The sequence below is a fragment of the Osmia bicornis genome, chromosome 14 (assembly GCF_907164935.1).
Source record: "Osmia bicornis bicornis chromosome 14, iOsmBic2.1, whole genome shotgun sequence".
Taxonomy (NCBI): domain Eukaryota; kingdom Metazoa; phylum Arthropoda; class Insecta; order Hymenoptera; family Megachilidae; genus Osmia; species Osmia bicornis.
In genome coordinates, this window is record NC_060229.1 from 4,987,457 (window position 1) to 5,010,496 (window position 23,040).

The 23,040-nt window shown below is 44.9% G+C and overlaps 1 protein-coding gene across 1 annotated transcript; it reads right to left on the reverse strand.

Annotated features, from left to right (window-relative positions):
* Positions 1-1,568: 1,568 nt before the first annotated feature.
* Positions 1,569-22,669, reverse strand: LOC114875914 (fez family zinc finger protein erm-like). The gene is made up of 2 exons (XM_029186758.2): positions 21,829-22,669; positions 1,569-4,841 (listed from the first exon to the last, which is right to left on the reverse strand). The coding sequence occupies exon 2, from the start codon at positions 4,830-4,832 to the stop codon at positions 3,648-3,650; it is 1,185 nt and encodes a 394-aa protein (XP_029042591.1). The 5' UTR covers positions 4,833-4,841; positions 21,829-22,669; the 3' UTR covers positions 1,569-3,647.
* Positions 22,670-23,040: the final 371 nt, after the last annotated feature.

The window sequence follows — 23,040 nt, forward strand, 5'->3', positions numbered from 1 at the left end:
TATTGCGCGAAAGATTCAGGTATGTCGTTCTCAAACGATTTCACGGTTCCACGATTTCGGCGCGGCGTTTTCCTTTCTGGCGGGGCCGAATTGAAAAACCGGAATCGCGGTAGAACGAGTCAGTCCCAGGGACGGTTACTTTTGTGGTTTCTGGTTGGTCGACGAGAATGTAACTCATGGCCCCGGTATGAAAGCGAGGAGGCAACGAACGACTCAAGAAACAGCGTGATGCCGACTCCAGGTGTTAATAATCCTCCCCTAATTGTCCCACCTCGGCCTGGATAATTCCCATTAAACGCCGCTAAATACTTGTTTGTATACAACCCCCGCTGATCCGAGAGAGACTCTTTTACACCTTTCTTGAAAGGTAACTAAGGACTTCCTGTCGTTTTTAAGAAACACTCTTCAGCATCGTTCGTGCCTCGGTGAGTCGACGAGAAAAGAGGTGTGAATTCGTGAAATTTTTAGGGCTGAATTCGAACAGTTTCAAATAATAAACGCTTAGTAGATTAGAAAATTTATTTATCAGATTTCTTTTTTTAAATTATCTACTTACTCTTTGTTCATTGATATCGCTGTTTCTATTCCCGTATTGATTAGTTTGCATTCAAGACGCAAATCCAGGGGTAGCAATTCGAACTGCAATTTCAGCCAGCAACCCGGAAACACGAAATTCCTTGTTGACACGTACGTCGAGGTAGATATACTATCTATAGACAGGCTACACCATAACGACCAACGTTTGATAAGGGAGCGCGACTACAGGGTGAGCCGTTGGTCGGATGAGTCGCCCGATTTAATGGATGGAGGACAGATTCTGCAGAGATACATCAGAAGGCCGACGAGATATCTGTCTCGCAAATCAGAACAGAATCACGTCGTCGTTTCACCCTCTCTGTCGGTCTGATAGGTGTCCTTCGATACCTCAACCTTCCTACCACCCTCTATACACATCGATCCGTCTCTTTTTCCAACCTTTGACTAACTTTCTCCACCCTCTCCCTCCCGTGCAATTGATAGTGCCTCTACGACGCCTCTTTCTAACGGACGACAGATTGCATCGAATTTAATAGCAAATGATGCGACCCACGTTGTCACCCTCTTTGCCGATACTCTTTTTCTTCTCTATCCTGCTCTTGGCACGAGATGTGCTCAAGGGTCGGCTGTTTCTCCGCTAGCCAGTAGATTAGGGATCGAACAGATGATGCGAACGAGAGATTAGGTCTCTCCTACCCTCGTTACGTACATTATACCCCGGGTTAAGTCTTCTTTTCCTCGGCAAATCGATGCTACGAAGATTTCGCAGAATCGGCTGCCGATTCTGCTCCAAGAAACTCGATAAACTTGAAAATTCGGATTAGCAGAGACTATGAATTTTATATTTTAGACAGCCATTATGTTAACACTTGGTTTTGGTAAAGAATATAATTTACTTTTGGTATTTATTGAATTATAATTCAATTATTTTCGAAGGAATTTAGAAATAGGTCAGAAAAGTAGAAACGATTCATTGGTATCGATGATTTTATTGCATTGGATCAACTCATATTTACAATAAGGGGACACATACATATGCATTTTCATCTACTCTACCGATTATCTACATGTATAACGTTTTGTTTTCCCTTATCTTCGCCATTTAATCATGCTTAATTAATTCATCCTCGGTACGCTTATCTAAATTCGTTAGAAAAGGAAAACGAGATACGAACTGAAGGAAAGAATTTTCAATAGATATATAAATTGAAAAATAAAATAAACGATATTGCTTGTCGAATATTGGAGACGTAAATAAAAATGCATAGAACCGAACATTTAACACTTTCTATCGCAAAAGCTCGTGAAAACGATCGTTTATTAAATCGCAATGGCCACGAACGATCCTGAACGTGTCCTACGGAATAATTACAACACGGTATTTATTAATGGCCAACGACACTGTGCTCGTTGTGTCTACGCGTCACTTAAAAGCTACTATCACACCGAATTTTATACATTTCGCCTAAAGATAAATAGAATATGCGATCAACGTGTATGTGTTCATTCGATAATGTATAGACTTACCAGTCAATTAATTATATCAAATGTACGCATCGTTTAATAAATGGAATAATAGACATTTTTATATTTAATCGATACTTTTGTTAAAAATCTTACATCCATTGACTGGTGAGTGTATACATTTACTAAATTTTAGAACGTTGCTCTAAAGCCCCTACCTTCGAGCTTCTTTATTTTTTCATCACGAGTGAACGAAGATTAAAGCACTCGTCTAACGAGAACAAAGAAATTGATCGTTGAAAATCTATGTGTTACTTCTCGTTTCAACGGCACGCTCGTGAAACAAGCTCGTACAATTTCCATTTAATCGTCCCTCTGTCGCAGGTACAAATATTTACAATTATTTACATAAATAAGTAATCGTGTCTCGCGGAATACCATCGATTAAGCTTCCATGCGACGATTAATCCCGATATCATGGGGGACCGGTTTCCAATAACCAATAGCCACCACGGTGTCTGGACTCTCTCCTCTGTTGATTTACCTCCCAAACATGGTTTATTTCGTTCGATGCTGCCGGATTATTTGCTTTCTGGGGTTATATGTTTGCTCGATGTTTTGCAGCAATCTCGCAACTGCTCGTTCGGTTAAAATATCATAGTCCCGTCGTGATTGTACGCGACGGAGTCGTCTAATTCGATCATTCGTCCTGTTTGCCAAACGGTTTCGCCATTGTCACGTTTGCTTGATTTTCCAAATTAAGAATCTATCTGGTGTATCTAAAAAGTTGTGAAATTTTGAATCAACAAGCAAGCTTTAAATCAACAATAATTTTAGTCCTATTACTTTTTAGACACACCATAGTTTCTGAAAGAACACACCTGTATCGAAAGAGAGATAAACTTTGAATATTTCTACTGGAACTTAAAAATGTTTCCAACAAAAATAATCGAATATCGTGAAATATAATGCAGCAGGTTTATCGGAGATAGAATTACCAAGTGGAAAGATTTTCCGCAATTTCAGAACGTGTTAATCAAAGCGTGAACAGTGTGATTTATCGAACGGTTTTGCTCGATGTCATCGGTTTTTCGTAGCTACAGATTAAACCACGAAACTTCCGAGTACGCGATGAAAGAACGATGGACAGGGATTGATCCGATACAGGTGCAACGATTCCCAGTGAATTGGTGAGCTCGGAATACAACGTATCCATCCGTTCTCCGCCAGGAAATATTCTCTCTAAATATTTCCCCCGTCGTGTCTCGATCAGAAATCATTTCGAGGACCCTCTGTACGCGTCACTGAGAAAACGGAGACTAGTCTTACGATAAAAACAGGAATAATCTTCGTCCCTACGATTCGTTTGCTGTAGATGAGGTAGTTGATTGTCTCGAAAACCGTGCAGTAACACGTACACGCCGCATATTCCCCATAGTCTCTTTGGTATCTAATTCATGGTGTTCCAATGAAAACTCGTTTCAAACGTCTGAAATTCTCATTAACCACGAGCATCGTTAAGAATATCATCGAGATCCTCTTCACTTCGACGGTTGCGCCAACTGGCCGATGTCTCCTGTGTAGCAGGGTGGACCAAGGATCATAGGACATTGACTCTTCCTCGGGTAATGAATGTTCTCACCCTGTCACAACATTTTGCTGAGATAACTAGTAGATCCTGGCGGTGGTAGCAGAAACGGGCTAACGAACGAGGCTGGTCCGTGATGAACGGACGCGTAACCAGACTGTTGGTTGTGACTCTGGGCGGACGTACCCAGACCGTTCAGCACCGGTGGTCCCGTATCGTGAAGCTTCCTCATGTGTTTCTTCAGATCGAAGTTCCTGCAGAATCCTTTCCCACAGATCTTGCAGGAGAACGGTTTCTTATCGTTGTGCGTGTGCATGTGGAAGGTCAGATTGTAGATCTGATGGAACGCTTTGTTGCAGATGGTGCACTTGTACGCCTTTTCGCCGCTGTGGGTGAGCTTGTGATTCTTGTAGTTGCCCTTCTGATGGAAGCCCTTGTTGCAGTATTCGCAGACGAACGGCTTGTAATTCGCGTGTATACGTCTGTGGGTGTTGAGGGTCGAGCTACGATTGAAAGCTTTGTCGCAGGTCGGACATTTATGCGGTTTCTCCGCCGTGTGGATGATCTTGTGCCTGCAGAGGGTGCTCGCCTGCCGGAAACCCTTGCCGCAGATCTTGCAGACGAACGGACGCGCCCCTGTGTGCACCGGCATGTGTCTGGTCAGGTTGTAATGGGCGTTGAACACCTTGCCGCATTCCGGACAGGTGAAAGTCTTTTGTTTATTGCTGCTGCTGAGCTCGCTGCTCCGAGGCGCGGGACTCTTCTTACCCCGTTGACTCTCGGCCGAGGTCTCCGTCAGGCTCACCCTCGAGAAGGCTTCCTGAATGGCGGTGGGCAACGGTGAATTTTGAGGCACCGTTGGCGCAGCGGGTGGTGGTGCTGGAAACGCTCTGAGCAACGAGTTCGGGTAATAGAGGAGCGAGTAGGGTTGCAGAAGATTCTGATGCCTCAACGTTGGAACGTACTTCTTGAAGGCCGATTCCAGGTGAACGGAATACGTCAGCGAGGGTAGACTCGGGGGTTGTTGGAGGATACTTGACATGGTCGGTGTCGTCGTCGATGGTGGCGGTGGTTGAGGTGTCGTCTGTTGATTGCTTTGCTCGGTCAGACGTTTGTCGGGTTCCATGATCTTCGCGATGGAGAAGGTCAGGTTTTTGCAGGGTGCCGGCGAGGTAACCCTTTCTGGCGGGAGGCTGGTCGGTGTTTCAGTCGCCATTGTGCTGCCGGTCGAGAACGGTTGCATGGTAGAGGCCTGGAATTAAAACGATGGAAGGGTTAATTTATTTTTCGCCTTGAACAACTTTTGCAATAATTTAATCATTTTTACCCTCGAATTTCTATGCGAGTCGGTTTTGAAAAATAGTCCTAATCGAAACGACTAGTCTAATTCTTAGCGTGACAAGCGGCGTACACGAGGCTTCATCGGTTGAGCAATGGGGGAGAACCTAAATCATGGCGATCAATTTGATGACTTCGAGGAGCGTCGTTAGTGGCCGCTCGATCCTCCCTTCGCAGAAGTCTATTAGTGTTTTAGTGCACGACTATGGAGCAACCGGGACGGAACCCACATGTCGGCGAATCCGAGTGAAACATGTGGTACCGCTATTATATCCACTCAATTGGCCCTCGTGTTGACATAAAAAAAGTACATTCGCCATTGAACGATGGGGGCTAGCAAACGACGACGAGGGAATTCATCCTTAAGTTAACGTCGGCTAAAACACGTTTCGATGAAAAATCCGAAATTTTCAAGCGGTCAATGAATTTTATCGACGACCAAGGGATACTTTGCGTCAAGCTAATTACCTATGCGTACGCAATTTGAATGTTGATTCGCGCGTAAAACAGCATGAATATACAGGTAGCCATTAAGCATGTGTAACATGGAAAAAGGGGGATGAATGACGGGGTTGAATGAGTCGCGAAATGGTCAGCACAGTTAAAGAGCAAGCTTCGTCGAGGTATCACAGGAGGTTTGCACGTGGAAAAGTAGAAATGTTTGCCCCGAAGAATGGCGTTATGTTTGGACTTGGAATGACGGCTGGAATTGGATAGGACTGGTTGGGGGTAGCTTCGTGGAACGCTCGTTTCCGTTTCAAGAAAGTTCACGGCTTCTCCTGGGCACAGAATATCGAAAGGAAAGTAGGTGAAAAACTTGAGAATGATATTTAATTGATATCATAAAAATTTTTGTTTAAAAGGTAAATTAAACAAAGGGTTAACACCCTGAAGAATTTAGAGCTTACGCAAAATTTCATACGAAACAGCGAAACATCCGAAGTCAGAGTGAACGTGGTATTTGATCAAGATGAAAAATGCATGCTTTCAGAAACGATGGAAACACCGAACCCCTCGACAGGGTGGAATATGATGCAGTGGTCCTGCCCAAAAGCTCCGCCCATTAGCCGGTACCTTTCGATTGTCCCGCAGCTAAAGGCAGCCCTAATAACCAAGGGAACAAGGAGCGGAAAAGCAACCCCGGTGTGAGAAGCGAGACTGGAGAAGGGAAACGATCTCCTCGCGCACCCCCGAAACGCCCCTATGACCTATAGAAAAGCGTAGACGTCGGGCTTTATCGCCATGGAACGGCGCAACTGTCAACGAAAAAATGACAAAGGACATGATTATGTACCTTCGAGTGCTCGTAAAAGTAAGCTCCGACTTCAATCCCCTCTTCTTTGATTTCTACCCTTATCGAACGTCTTCCTTACATACTTTCTTTTCAACACCTTTCTGTTTCTTAACCCTGCTCTTCTCTTTTTAGTGATCCAATGACGAAAAAATAACATTTTAAGGACATAGGATCCATATAATTAATATTATTTATTTCACAGGTTTCTCCAATCACTGTTTGCACTTTTCCTAGTCCTACCCTTCTCGCCCTTTGCGTTACATTCCCATCTTCTACCCTGTTTTCTCTTTTACTATTCAAATATCCTCTCCCTTTTGCACTGAACACTTCAGTCCATCTCTTTCTACCCTTCGTTGTCCCTAGCACTTTTCAGAGGTGGTTCACTCGGTATCTGTCTCTCTCTTCCTCGCTTATCACCGCTTCGCGTTTTCTAACCCGTCGCACTCGAAGCAGAGAGAAAGAGACACCGAACCCGGCGTTTTCAGTGGGGATCGAGGCGACAGGATTGGTCGTTGGTTCTATCACCCTTGGAAAAGTGACACGAGAGGGGTTAGTGGCGAGGGACGTGGTGGGGGCTAGTATTGTTACAGTACTTAACGAGCGGTCGAGGTAATCAGTATTGCTCCTTGCGGCACCCGACAATTCCGCCAATTTGCTTCAATCGCGGCTGAAGCATGGCCGACGTACACTCTAGGGATCATTTTGTTTTCTTTTTTTATTGGCTGGAATTAACCTTCCCTCTCTCTCTCTCTCTTTAAAATCTATGAAATTTCAAAGCGAACCTGTTTAAAATACCCTAATCTATTTTTACTCAGAGGGTGAATTCTTGGACACGTCTGGTTGAAACGAAGGACGTCCTATTTTTGTTTCTCCGAGAAGTGGTCGATACGAGGGGTGAAACGAAATCCGGCTTCCGTGACCCACTCGATGAACACGGCCAACCCCCTATCGTGATCCTCGCGATTCTCTCAGGTGAGGTTGGCGTTAAATGTGCAAAGTTTACCGATGCGGTTACAAATGGTCCGAAGAATTCAATCACCTCCAGTAAACTATTAGGTGGCGAGGAGCTGAAGCTAAAGAAAGTTGAAGTACCTCGAAGGAACTTGAAATGGCTTTGCAAATTTACCCGGTCTCGTTGTCGGCCCATTAATTATCTCCTCTTTCAACCGCCTAACGATCAACCTTTCGTTTTCTTCCTATGCTTACCTCATCGTTATCACCGCAACAGAGGATCCAATTAGAATTTGTATTCTGACTTAGAATCGACTATTCCCCAATGTGAACATCCCCAATCAGGCTAGCAAAAGTGGGCGTATAGGTGTTTCGCGTGTTCAGGGTGCATCAATCACCGGCTCCTTCTGTGAATCTACCTGCTCATGAGGTCGCACGCCCATCGTTCTTTCCCGTTTAAGTGGGCGATAAGAAAATAAGCTTGGCCCGAACGAATTCTGTCGCTTAACTTTATTACTCATCGCCTGCTTGACCCGTGTTGTCTTGTCAGTCTCTCAACATCACCGGACGCGTTCAAAGAGGAGAAACAGAAGAAGCTCGTTTCCTTCCATCGAATTAAAAGCTGTTCCTTCGCGTCGACTCTTCGCAGTCGTTCGCGCGAGAGCTGCCCAGACATCGTGTAATTTTTATTAGAACGTCTCGAGGTCCGTGCGACGTCTTCGGTGTGGAAGAGGCCCCCATTAGCCGAGCTACCCTCATTGTTCCATCCCTGACACTCTCCGGCCTTCCGTGATATGGCGCGTGAACGGTTGACATATAATTAGCATTTGGGGTAACGAAAGCTCGACTGAGGATGACAGCAGGCACAATACACACCCCCTCGAGTTATCCTCTGTCCCATAACTCGGCCACAAACCCGCCCTTTCTGTCCCGACCAACGAGCCCCGTAAGCCGATTCGAAATTAGCCCGCTTAATCGCCCCCAAGTGCTTCGTCGCCTTTCTCAGCGAAATTTTAAGGATTTCCACTTCTCTTCGTACGATCGTAACGTGTCATCGAATTTTCTAAATTAAGGGGAAAAATGTTTTCAAGGTACGATTTTTGTGATGGCTATCAAATGGCCCCCGTTTTATCAGTTTGGTAGAAAAATGATTACCAAGAGTGTATATTTTTTTCTAGGAATTTAACCGTACACCATGAGTCGATTTCGAAGTTTCACGTTACGAGAAGTACTATTCACGGAGTGGATGATTTAAAGTTAATTGAAGAGTGATGGCGGTGGTGGCAGCGGTGAAGAGAGGCGAAGAGGAATAAATTGCGAGTTGCCTCGTGCGAATCAGTAGGGGCCCCCACCGGTATATTCCGGCGGGTGTATTCTGAATTAAGTCGCTCAGTTGTGCGCCGTTTACTTTGCTCCTCGACTGCTCTCGAATCGTTCTGGGGGAATGGCTTAATTTTAAGGAACTTTCCCAGCCGTTCCGCGGAAGTTTAATTTTATCCGTCGAATAACGTTACACCGTGAACTTTCTATGATTTGTCCTGATACCCATCCCCCCATCGAATCGTTTTAAATTCGCCCCGTTCTAAAAATTTATAGCATGCTTTAATCTATAGAATCCAGTTTGAGAAAAAAATACTTTATTGGAAATTGAATATTCGCTAATAAGCTATGCAATTTATTAGGTACGATTGTGTTATCGGAGGATTCACCATTTTATTCGCGGCACGTTGAGGAAAAAGCTGAATGGCTACAAAATCTCACCGGGAAAACAGAGCCACTGACAAAAGGGGCATTGTTTAAAACGAAAACGAAGTGATTTCAGGGAGCCCTGCGTATGAGCAAGCGTGCAAGGGTCGAAAAAAAAAGATCGTTGCCCACGTGCGTGCCCGTATGAATACGGCCGGCTTTCCAAAATGGCAACGAGTCCCGCTGGGCTCGATGCATCTCGAATTCACGTAGTTCGACGTATCGTCGAGTCGAGTAGAATTGGCAGGGGGTTCACAGCTGCGCAGTCCACAGGGGTTTTTTTTACCCCTCACCCTGTGGCGTTTCAATCCCGGCTGGAACGCCTCGTTATCACTGATTCGTCCTTTACGTTTCTGCCCTCCAGTCGTACACGTCTGACCTCGTTAACTTATGAAATACCCCTAAGTTCCTCATTTAATCCCATCATAATTTGCAAAAATATCAAATGAATTTATTATTTTTAACGTCTCAGGTGTTCGTCGTATGCCATCCATCGACTAGTGTTTAATTCTAGTCGAACTACCCCTGTTCGAGGGTTAATTAAAAAATATCCTATTTCTAGAAGAACGTCAAAAATATTCTTTGTTCTAAATTAAGCGTTTGCTCCTCTGTTGAATAAATTAATAAATAGAAGAGTAAGGGTTTGACAAGAATTAGTGGTAATAATTGAGACAAAGAGAGTTCGCAAGCTGTCGGTTTATCGAGAAACAGGAACAAAGGGCGCGGTAAATTAAATATAAGAACGCACACGTGCCCTCTGCGAACGCGAGCTGACGATCGCCTCAGCGGGCGTTTCTACGGCTCGCCGTCTGTGGAGCGTTCATTTCGCATTTTTCGGCGTCGTTGTTGCACCCCGCTGACAATGGGGGTCGCGTAACTTGAGATCGCCGGCCTTCGTCGGGCATAATGACGATCGCCAACGACGATCATAATAGTCTCACGGAATAATAAGTGGGATAAAAGTCAGGAAAACAATTGGTACCGCCATTGTCACTTGGCGGCCCATTCAGCCACCCCACAGGCCTGTTTGCGTTGCGTTCGTTTTGGCCCGTAGAAACTCCACGGACCACGATGGGAATCGTTCACAATGGTGGAAATGAAATTATTATCGGCTCGCTGAAGGCAATGATCGTACGGTTTGCTCGAGTTCTTCGAGGTAAATATACGTTATACTACCTTTTATAGTAGCCACCGTTGGAGAAACGTTAAACGTTTCGTTTCATAGCCAAAATATTTTATTAAAAATTCGTATTTTAACGTGAAATTTCTGAAAAGTCAACGAACCATCGATGGAAGTCTATAATTCTGCTTTCAAATAACCGCAGTCGCGTTTGCCAGCCTTTTAGAGTTCTATACATCCGAGTTCGTATTGCCAACCGTCTCCTCCCACCGTTCTAGACAATGTACATTACAATAGAGATTTTTTTCGTCAGGCACGTCGCATACAGAAACGGTGGCGTGCGTCTGCTACCGCCCTTCCGCCGCTTCCGTTCGCGCTATTCAATCGCGATCTCGATTCTCGAAGGAATAATGGACCAAACTCGACACCGACTGGGGATACTGCAAAGATGGATAGGGGTGGCATACCGGAAGTCTTGCGTGCCATTTGCCTCGTACGACATACTTATCCACGTCTTCAAGAATCATCGGATGGTGAATGAAGGATACGCTCGAGTGGCGCGTGCCAGCCTGCCTCTGAACGACCTACCCCTAAAATGATCAACCTACGCGGATCGTATTTTCTTTTGATGAAAAACGAACCTTCTAATGACGGGAACTGCCTTCTTTCGAAACGCCAGATCGTCGGTTAAACCTTTCGAACCGAAACACCTTTAGAAGCATCGATTTCAATTTTCCTTCGAAGAAAAATACATTTTTACATTTTCTGCATGGATATCGTTGAACCGGGAAGCAAATTTCCTACGGCACGAACGTTCACGTGGCGTCGGAGGTATGAATAGTGACGCGCAAGTCACGTCACGGCTATTGGTTCCTTATCAGATATCAGTTATGTGCTCGATTTGGGGTGCGTGCAGCCTATTACATCGGTGATCCATTGATAAGCACGTCAAATCCGCCAACAACACACTCGTAGCCGGGCAAACCGGCATTCGTGGCCCCTCGAAACCGCACTTCCTCGCTACTCGAATCGATTACCGGGACCTTCCTGCGCGATTCGAGTGGCTTCGATTCAACCTGTCTTACGACGCGTCTCAATCACTCCGCCCTTTCCATTCTCTTATTCGTCCCTTTTCCAATCCGACGAAATTATGAACCTCTTCCACGATTTCTGATCGAGAACATATAGCAACGTTCCCTGGAAATACATCGATATCCAAAGGGATATTGGTTTTCTTTTAAACAGTAAGGAAAATGAATTTTCAACTCGCGAAATTAAGAAATTTTATTTTAGAGGGAATTGTTATTGAAATTTCAGAGGATAAATGAATTTGATAACTTGATATTTTGAGGAAGAAAATTCTTCGACACGATCGTTGATCCCACGCATCCCCTTTTTAGAGGGTTAAGTGTCTACCGATTCTGACGGGTTAAAGTGTTGGAAAGAACTAGTCGGACGGCTGCCATCTGCCACCCCCAACCCCCGGGGCTTTTCTACCAGAGGACGCAGAAGCAGAGAGCTCAGAATTCTCGCGAGTGGCTTGGACGGCTCAATGCCTTTAACCGTCTCTTGGCCACCCTCGAGAAACCACCCTCTCTTTCTCTGTCTCCATCTCACCCTATCTCTCTCTCGTCTTTATTCTACCACGAACCATTGCGCGAGGCTTTTCATACAAGATTATATAGGATATTACGCATTAAATGTCGCAATTCACTTTCCGCCCTCTGCTGTCTTTCACGATCGAGACCGTTCTTGAACGTTCGAAGAAACGATTTACTCGGAAGAAAAGGCACACCGCATCGAACGGTCTGTTATATTTATTCGTGGAACGATTATTGACTTCAAACTAGGCAAAGAGAGAAAAAGAAATGTTTATTTTAAACAAAATAATTAATTTATTAAATTAATTCCAATCTCTCCTTCGAATTAATTTTAAAAACACTCAAGACATTAAGGCTCCACCAAATCAACCGGTACTTGACATTTGCATAAAACAATTTGTCAACGAAAGGGTACACTGTTCGACTGGCCAATCGGGCAGAAATCTGCACCGCACAACCGAGCGGGCAACAACGGAAGGGAATGAAATGAAAAGAGGCGTACGAGAGAGAAAAAGTGTCGTGTGGTTCATACGACCCACTCCCCCAATTTTGATCCAGCAGCTGGTCCGTTTCGTGAATTCCATTTGAATAATTCCATCGCGGTGGCGCGTGCCGACGCTCCGTTCGGACCTTCGCCTCGATCGGCCACGAGATTGGCCTCTTTCCTCCGTGCCACGAATCTCATTGGTCCATCTCGGCCAGGGACACGTGGCCGGATGTCGGTCTACCTTCCAAGCGTTTCCGCTCGTTGATGAATAATACCGTCTCGCCTGCTACCTCGCCGCTCGTCTTTCGATCGATCCTTTGTCCGCCTCTGTACGAGGCTACAAAGGTGTGCACATGGAATTTGAGATCACACTAATTTCTTTGTATTAAGGAACAGCATTCGTTGAATTACAGCTGTGTTAACCGAAGTTAAATAAGAAGGTACAATTTGGCATTGAAATTTCGACGAGTTATTTAATAAATTAGTCACCATGGAACGTGTTAAAAGGAAAAATTCTACTCGTGTCGTTGATAAGAGATAAAATAACATCAGCTGTCAGCAATAAAGCAAAGACCCTCGAGGTTCGAACGATCTCTGTGTTACGTAATCGAATTCAATTCGAAATTCGAGACGAGGGCGAAAAATAGCAGGCGAATAAAGAAAGATGGATGGAGAGGGGAGGAGATGAGGCCATAATCAAAGTGACCACTTGACGATTTATGTGATAAACGGCTGGTAGGGTGGAAGGAACGGGGATGCGGTGTTCCGTCGATGGAGGTGAGAAGTTTATTTAAGACCAAATCATCCTTCGTCGATTAAGGTAAGAGAGGGTGCGTGCAACGGGGCCGACGGACACGAGGTACGAGGGGGAAGGAAGGCGGTACGTGTTATTGCTTGTATTGTGGCGCAACCCCTCGAATCGTCAGTAGGGGTTGGTTTTAGTCGGCAAACTCTCCCCGGAGACTTGGAAGTTCTCGTTGCCGTTAAACGGGACGATGGTATGGGGACTCGAGCGAAAGCTACTTGTTGGCCAATACCAAGGGAACACCATGGAAAGCTGTGGCCACGTTTCGCTGCTCGAGCGTAGTTTGTCGTTGAAGAAAATCCATTGTGATCCTCGAATATTCCTGTCCTACCAACCACTCTATTTTTCTGAACCATTATCTTTCAATTTTCAACTTGACTGCCATAGTGAAAATATTTTTTCTCCTCCCTACCGTGTCTCCCAATTGGCTGCGATTTCATTACATAAAAGTATCGCAAAATGGCACTTATGGCACATCAATTTGAAACTTAATCTTTAATTATTACAACTGCATAAATGCCCCATGGATATTTTTAGTAAAAAACGGCTGGTACTTCTTTGAATCGTTCATCAGAAAATATTTCATAATTTTTTTTCAATCCTTCCAGGTTTCAATTAAAAAGAGGAAAAGAATCATAAAATCTGCGTTCTACCTTGATTCACGCATTCAACGCACGAAATTAAAAAGGCGAGACCGTGGAGAGCGCGGGTCCGAACGGAACACCGTTCACCAGATCCACACACGGTCGTTATTCTCCCAGATAGAGAATCACGAATTCGAAGGTGGCAGACAGCACAACGAACGGATATTTTTTCTGCCACGAACTCCGCCAGATCAATATCGTCTCCTTAACACGCCCGTAGCAACTTGTCCACGAATAATTTCCTTATCTCCTAAGGGCGAGCATTATGAGCCCCGTGGCCAGGCCCGTAAATATTGTTTTTCAAGCATTCCACTTCTCACCTTCGCAGCAGGTACCTCGTCGAACCGAAATTTCCCCGGCTCGACCTCGTTTGCATTAATTATCCTTCGCGTATTCCGGCTTGCGCGTAATTGCGGATGCACACGCACGCTTCAACCTAGCTAACCCAACACACACACACGTTAAACACGCTAGCCACGTAGCCCAACCGTACGCGTTTATCGTCAACTAGCAGATATATATCGGTTTAGATCGATCTTACTAAGTGAGCAATGCATATGCTTATGGTCGACGCAAGGTTTTCGGACAAGCAGCGAGGGCGTGGGCGTGTAGAATGCCCACTGGGCATCGTTGCTTTTTTTTTATGGATACGTATGCATATGTATGGACACGCATGCAACACCGGCCGGATATAAACACCTGCCCATCATGCTAGCCTTTACGGCCGGACTTCGTCCACGTGTGAAGGGCCCTTTAAATTTTAACGGGGGAGTCGGGATATTTATTGGCAAAGGTGCTACCAGCGAGCATTTATGATTCTCGGTGAACTAACGATGCCAATTAGCCGGGAACAAAAGTCGACATTGTCTCGGTATCACGCACTTCATCACGAATTGTAATTTCCTTCTGTAATCCATCGATGTTCAACATTTTTCATTCCGATTATATTATATTCAATTTTGAGGAAGGAATTCATTTTGTAATTTTACCAAACCTTTGGTACACGTATCTCGAATGTAAGACCCTTACGTAAAATAATGATCAGTTGCCATTTTGCGAACGACAAAGCGTGCAACGATCCTCTTTTGGTCCTCTGATAGTCTACGAGGATACGAGGAAGCTCATCCACGTTTTGAAAAGCACAGTTCCTGAGCAGCGAATCTTATCTGATGCCGAGAGCTGATTGATATCGCGATATAGCCTCGAGAGGGAGGTTCGAGTCTCATCCACCATAAACCATCCCCATCGTCGGCTTTATGAGCCCGGTCTACGGGGGTGGGCGGAGGTCGATGCTGAACGTTTAGTGCCTCCGAGGTAGGTACACATTTAATCATAATCTAATATTTAAAAGGTAATTTCACGACCTGTTTACTTCGTACGATCCATCCTCCGACCCTCCACGCTTTCTCCACCCTTTTTGCCCGTATATCTTTGTCCATCAGAATTACATTTTTGATAAATCCTATCAAATCTCATTTCTCGCTTTCACGTGCTCTTTATGAGCCTTTGAAATGAATTTTTCTGAACCATCCGCATGGAACAGATAGCGGAAGACAAAAGGCAAACGTTCGTGCCAGGAGTGGCCAGGTATCGTAAACCCACGATAGACGTTGCTGTCCACGTGGCGGAATAATGAAAAAGCTAATATATTCGTTTACCGGTCGTAAACAAGCCGGCCATTGTTATTATCACAGGCGCAAGCTATTGCTATTAATCGTTCGCCGTTGATTCATTCGGTTTAATTTATACGTAAATTATACTTGGCCGCCCTTTCGGTGCTCAGTGAATAAGCATGAACTTCCGGTCCCACTGGAAACTTATGTTACATCGTACCCGACTTATTGTCCGCGATCGAATAAGAAATTCGAAGCAACAGTCTGTGGAATAAAACGATAGTCTCTTCCTTGAATTATCCGTAATTGCGGAAAAAGGGAAAATTAGAATAGGCCCGATGGGAATAATAGGAAATCGTTAATCCATTTTAATCCGACAAGCGTGCAAGGTATCGTACGGTGACGCGAACCGAGTCATCGGCTAATGGAAGCTCGTATAAAAATTAAAACAGCAAATTGGTGACACGTTGCTTCTACCCGCCTCTTGCATAAATGCATACCGCATGAACAACCTGCGTTCACGTGGAAGTCCATTCAAAACCGGCCGGTTAATTAAAGTTAATCGAGATAATCCAAGCAGCCGAGTAATTAGTAGCTTGCTGTTCGCGATAATAGTTCCGCGAACCTGAAGTGCAGGCCTGGTAACTCGTTTAAAAAAAAAGGAAAAGAAGAAGAAATCATTATTCAAGAAAGAAACTTCGTGATCTGGAAATTTTCTAATCGTTAGAAGACGAATGAAATATGTATAGGGTTGAAAATTGGCCATCTTTGAACAGAGGCGTTAATACGATGCGTGTTAAATTGCATTACATCTGCTTATTAGTCACGGCACGGGCAAGCCGCGTGCGACGTTGAAAAGGCAATCGTGTAATACGTCATAATTTCCATAGCGTGACTGGACACTCCTCCGGGTGCCCTCCATGCAACATCACGTTAACACCTATAAATGGGAATTTATTATTTTCCCGTGTCTCCTGAAAGCGTGCCTTTCTTGTCTCGCATCTTGATCGATAATTAAAATACAAAGTGAGCAACAACCAGCGTCGTTTGTTTCTCGAAACGAATGCAAATTTCCTTTCTTTTATTTCTTCGTGGATTTTACAAATGATCGTACAGTCCACTCGATAGCTTTCATAAGAAATCTCTGAGAATTTTATTTACCAAGCGTGCGCAATCTTCTTTCCCCTTTCGCAAATTAAATACACATTAAACGGAGCAAATAAAAATTAATTATACACTTATAACCCTCGGCACTCGTCCCAAATATTTCCTTTAATGTTCTTTCCTATTTCCACCCTGCTTTTTTTCCTCTCCCATTAAAACCTATTACGGTTGATGCTTTTCCTGTTAAGTTTAATGGACTGACATTTCTTGCTCGCGTTTTTACAAGCTGATACTCGGTCGCGATACATATTTTGACGCGATATCTTTCGAACGCGTTTATGGAAAGGCCAGTTACATTGTGCCGTACCGTGGTAACGAGTTTCCATTTCTGTTCATTCGGAGACGCGGCAGTACCATTTTCGTTTCCGAATAAAATCGTCGACGGTCATCGAGGAACACGCCGGGGTGTTTTACGAGCGTGACAAAGTAAACGACGCGGGATAATCGGCCGAGCCGCTTCACCTGCCCACCAATCGTATATTTCCACTATAAAATTCGAGCCGCGCCGAAATTAATGGCATCGTTCTTTCGTGATGACGACTGGAACCAGAAACGAATCGGTATCTTCCATCTGATATGAATAACTGAGAAGAAGGCACCTTGCGTTACAAACCCGAACGTTTAGACGGATAAACGTTTAACGAAGGGTAGTTTATAAAAATTACACGCGCGTTGTTTCGGCAGAATTCGACGTTGCAGACGCGGCTAAACGGGCAAATGGAGCGGGCGATTAATTTTACATGGATTAACGAACAATGCTAGGCGGCTGCGTATCCGCAGCCATTCTTGTTTCCCGGGTTCATTGGATAGGCTACTGATCCTCCTCGCACGGGAAAGCCGATTAAATTCATCTCGATGAATTTTTCAGCACGCCGGTTGAAATGGTTTACCATTCGACGTTTGCTGTTTGAAAAAATCCAATCAAAAGAGCACATTAAACATTTTATTTCTACCCTCTGAATTTCCTTGAGATATTTCGAGGGCACTCGCGAGACCCTATACGGATTAAACTCGTGGAGTACACGATCGTCCTGTACGAAGAACAAAGAAAGGAAGATTGATCTTCGGAAGAGAACGAAGTTCACCTTTCACGGAGTCCCTTGGCCGAAAGTTCTGTTCATCGAATAAATAAAGGGCACGCTGGTACGCTGCAATTGGAGGTTACGCCGAAAGGAAGTGGTGCATTAATTTCGAGTTACCCTTCGAATTCCCTTCAACCCCTGTACGTGTGACCACCACAAGGGAACGGATCGCAGCGAGTAGCCAGTTACCCCGAGGTGTTCGGAACGGCTGGTAATTTGTAGGTAGATATACGATAGACAATAACACCGGTGAGGGGCGGGAACGCCGACTAATTTGTTTATCATAACTTTATCTTGATTTATTGCACCCACGGTGCGCGCTCGTTTCGTAACGCCAGTCGCGCACGTTTCTACGCTCCCTTTGACGTATTTACACGCGCATGAATTAAAAGAGAAAAAAAAGAAGGAAAGAAGAATCGCCAGGAAGAATTCGAGCAATCTCGTCGATTCTTCCACGGTCTCGTGGAAATCTAGATCGAACGTCAATCTTGTAACTCGACTACTGGAAAAATTCATTCATTGATTTAATTATTCATATGATCATAGTAGATTACTCTTGCAACATTTTTCGTTAGTGTACTGCACGAAATTTGCACAGGGTAAGAAAATAGAAACAGCAATTTTATGAATTAATCAGTTTCAATAAAATACACACTTCAGAATTCATAAAGAGAAAAAAAGATACCGAGAGCTCCTTTGCGAGATTACAAGATTACCTTGCTCCTCGGCAATTATATAGATTCCCCGATTGTTTCGTCGCGCGTAAATTAGCTCGCTGGGAAAAATGCAGTCACGAAGCGACGAGGCAGCGCGCTGGAAGGCAACGGGACGAGATAAAAACCGTGGTCGCGACGAGTTCTCGTTCGCGTCGGGTAGCTAATTTTTTAAAGAGCACAGCGAAAGGAAAGGGGGTGCGAACAGGCGGAGCAACCCCCTTGGCTACGCTTTCTCCCTTTAGTTTTCCCTCTCTGACGCTCTTTCTTCGTGTTGCAGCTCGATCGGTGTGGCACGCAACCCGTTTGGAAGAGCTTCGTGGCCAGCTCGTATTTCTCGCCCTCCAACAAGATACCAACCACCTTCAACCCCATCCTCGGCCTCGTAGACTGACGCACACCGATGCAAACGGTCTAGATAACGTCTCGTACGTAGGTGGGTGTTTCAAGTTGGGGTAAAACCGGCCCGAATGACTAACGTGGCACACCCACCTACCGACGTGTTTTCGTACCGCTAGAAACCTATTCGGGACACCGGGTATCGTGGTACGTGTTCACCTACGGTCTTCTACAAGCCAACCGGGGACACCAATACCAACGAAACGGTGAACCGGTGTATAGAACCAGACACGGTGCAAGCCCTGTAACGCTGCGAGTGCTATCTGGCCAACTATCGCTGATCCTTGGCGCGAGACGGGCCCACGGGGAACGGAGAAAGGAAAACAGGCGGAAAGGGTGGTCTACGCGAGTCACGGATAGCTTGAAATTCTACTTGCAATGGGAAACCTCCTGCGCATCCGTGAAATATTCCCGCGGAATCCTCGATTCTTCGAAAACTCACAGAAAGGTTTCAGCGTTTCAGGGTTTTTGATAATGATTCTACTTGAAAATATAATTTTATAAGGGTAGTTTTTTCAATGCAATTTTGGAGATGGAGAAATAAGGCGTTTGTTAGGGACAAGAATTATTGTGTCTTGCGATGAATCTCAGCAGGAAACAAAGTGTCAGCTGGTAGAAAGTTTAGGGGATGGAGGAAAGGGCCGTGTCAACTCGAAGAAAACTTAGAGCGTCCCGGAAGCGTTTCAACCCCCTTTCGGATACTTGGAATACTTGGGCTCGCGTGATCTTGCGATGGGAGACACTCTAACAAAGGTGCATACAACGAAGTCTCTTAAAATATTATACAACTTCACTGTATTTTACGGTCATCGGAGTAATCAGAAATAAAGACAATTAATTGATCTGTTTCAAACGGGACACCCTGTCGTCTGAGGACGCTCGATAAATTTGTAATCTCGAGTAAAAGGTAAAGAATCTCGAGCGAGCACAACAGAAGCTTAACATCCGGTAAGGCCCAGGACTAGCGAGCCTCCTCAAATATTAGCGGAGGACCGCGGGGTCCCCTTTGAACTCGAATCCCCGAAAATTTCTATGGCGAATAATCGGAGACAGCTGGCACGATGCGAAATCAAGTAGCGTAATAATGCCTGCTCGCAGCATCCAGAGCGAGGGAAATAAAAAAGGAGAAAAGAGGAAAACGTGGTGGCTCCCTTGGATTCGAGATTCTCCGCCGTTTCATCCCCCTCTTCGACGTCTTACCTCAAATATTTACGGTGGAAAAATATTGGTGAGCTACCGTTTCGTTTCGAAACCGACATGAATTTTCATTTCCTTAAAAAGAGCTGGCCAATGAGGAACATTATAAAACGATCAATTAAAAAGATCCATATTTTTGCTTGTTTTACGGCACGATATCTTATTGTTCGATCGTCTCCGTGAAACCGGAACGACTTCCTTCTTCAGCACAACGGAGTAATGAAAATTTTTGATGAGTTCTCATTTAAAAAAATTCGACGTTTAGCCAGAACGATTGCCGAAGGGCAGCTCTCGTAAATCGACTAATAAAGCGATATCTTGGCCATTGGTAATATACGCGATCGAATCTCCGGCGATTAACACGGTCGTGTAGCCGCGTTTCGACACCGGCCTCTCGCAAATAAATGACGCACCGCACGACCGTGATGGGTATGCTAATCGCGTGGGCCCGCTGTAAAATTTGTTCGTCAGCTGCGCTCGTTTGGACGATCAGCAACAAATTCGACGTTAACGAATGAAATTAACCTCGCTCTCTGTGATACCGCGATCAATTCGTCTGCAATTTCGATAAGCATCGCAATCAACGGAGGAACGAGAATGCTTTCGTTTCGGAATCATTCAATTTTCATTCGGCAATTAAACAAACGTGATATTTTATTTTTAAAAAATAAACTCCTGGAAACTTGCGAACGAAGAAAATATAATCCATTCGCAGGATAGAGGAAGAGGCGCTGCGCGAATGAAAAGGGAGTAAAAAGGAAAAGAGAAAAGTGACGGAAGCAGCCTGGTATCGGGCAGTTTATCCCGCGGGAGGAGCTACGATACAATGAATAAAGAACGAAGCAGCTTGGTCGAGCGAGGCCTGTGAACGAGGCCTTATTGGGATATTAATCGTCGTACCAGGCGAACGCCCTGTCCCCGAGTGTTTGCACGAGGTTTGAAGAGGCTGCAACACCAAAGCTGCCTTGCAGCGAAACCCTCTCCGTAAAATCCCTCCCTACCCCCCTCCTTTTAAGCGCAACGAAACACTAGAAGAACCCCTTCTCTAACCCCTCCAACGTGTTCCTCTTTTCCAAGCCGTGATACTCGAAAAGCCTAAGCACTACCACGCTCGAATACTGTTCGGATACTTCGGACACACTCGAGCCAAACCACTTAGGTAACTAGCGTATATACACGTACGATGTAGGTAGGCAGCCTTGATTGGCGCGTTGCACGAATGCTTCGAAATAATGGCCCCGTCGATAGGCACGCTGTTTATAAAACATCAACGGGCCGAGCTAATTGTTCGCTAATTTCCAGTGCCACTTGTACGCTCGTTTCACTATTAAAATGCGCCAGGGTACACGTCGTACGAGGGATCAAACTTTTACATATGTCGCTCTCTCCCTGCGATACATGTTACGACAGGGATGTTTAGAAAACGTTTCGATAATCGTCTTTGATCTCGACCGACCTCACCGCGGTCCGTCGCTAGAATACTGATCCTGGTTGAGAATAGAAATGGAGCACGCTATTCTTTCCTTCTTTCTTGGAATCGTTCGATCTTGTTGCTCAAATTTGCATGGTGCATTTTTGAAATGATCTTCAAGCTTAAAGTTCGATAAGGTTGATTATCTAATCTTTTTATTAATGTTAATATAAAATGACTGAATGGCCTTTTGAGACACAATTATTGTTATCGAAGGTTTATAATTAAATTAGTCATTTCGTCTGCAATAAACTGAGAAGGAAGCATGGAAATTCTAGATGAAATTTGTGTTTCGCGACCGCGATACTTGCATTACACCTAGTTTGCGAGGGTATTTGAACGCGACGGGTGTTTTAATCCGTTTAGTTGGCAGACTGCGGAGAAGCCGCTTCTCCGTTTCATCCGCTCATAAAATCTGGCTAATTGTGCCAAGTCGTTCATCTCGTAATCCTCCCCTACTGTTGAATCTTCAAACACGCGGGTGAATCTACTAATTTTCACCAATGAAGCTAAATAGAATCTCGATAAACGAATTTTCCAAAACAAATTTAACAAATTCCCTTTCAGGAAAGTCTGTAATAAACAAGGATTTATTTTACAAATGAAATACTTACGAAGCTCGTGAGAATGTTGCAGCAGCTCGTTCGAACGATCAACCCCCGTGATCTGATCTCGGCCTTCTAATTAAATCCTAAACACTTTCACCAAGCCCAGTTAACGACAGAGTTCAAGTCTCGCGAGGACTCTACTTGATCCTGCAATTTGTTCGACTAACGCGACCTAGCAGCATCAGGAGCAGTATCGTCTTCACTGGTTCGAGGAGGCTTCTTCGATCTTCATAACGATACGCGACGGCCATCGACAGGTCGGCAACCACTTCCAAAAAGTCTCTCGGATCGGCCGTCGACATTATCGAAAACAGCATATCAGTCCTGTCGCTTCGATCCTCCGCGATTCGCCATTGATGCTTGACACACTGAACGTTTTAACGAATTGATACTTCCTCCCCCTCTGCCAGCTTCACCCTCATCACGTCAAACTGAATCCTTCAGGATATCCAAAATTTCTCATTTAAAACTGTAAGTCTTATTCTTCATTCTAATCAAGATTCGTCAACGCGTTAAAAAGGTCTTAGAGTATCTTGGTCCACCGATAGTCAGCCATTATAAGATCTATCAATAATTATTCAGAAAATTCATCACTTTCTTCTACGATGCTTGATCTTCATTAAACAACACTGTCAGTTGAACGCACAGATGAAATGTTCACGTATTTTATAGGAGGATGTCGTCCTAACTTTATTTATCTTGCGAATTCTAACACACGATCACCAGGAGGTGGTCCTCCGTGAAATCGTGACGATTTCGTGGCAGGGTACGTTAAATCGTAGCAGGATGATCGACGGTGATCACGAACGATCCGTTGTCCGTTGGAGGCGCCGTTTGCCGCTGCTGACGTGTGTGCGGTGGCTGCTGGCGAGACCCAACGAAGGTTCCAGCTGCAGGCAGAAGGGTGAAGGGAGGTCAGGAGTTGTAGGTAGCAGCAACCACCAATGGGGCGGTACCAGGGGCGGAGCAAAGAGCAAGCTAAAAACACGCCCATCTAGTTACACGATCATAGGCTGCAACACCCCAAGGAGAACGCTTTATCCCTGTCCATCTCTGTCACCTTCTATCGTTCGTCTTTTTCCTCCGTGCAGCCTGGCCACCTTCTTTCCTACCCTGCTTTTTTTTTATCCCTCATTCAATTGGGACGAAGGCGACACGGAGAGCGCGGCGACGTTAAAAGTGCAGGCGAAAGTTCCTTCCGAGTGTTCGACACTTTTC

Excerpts from the sequence above, each read along its gene's own strand:
- LOC114875914 (XM_029186758.2), bottom strand. The coding sequence starts at position 4,832 with ATGCAACCGTTCTCGACCGGCAGCACAATGGCGACTGAAACACCGACC.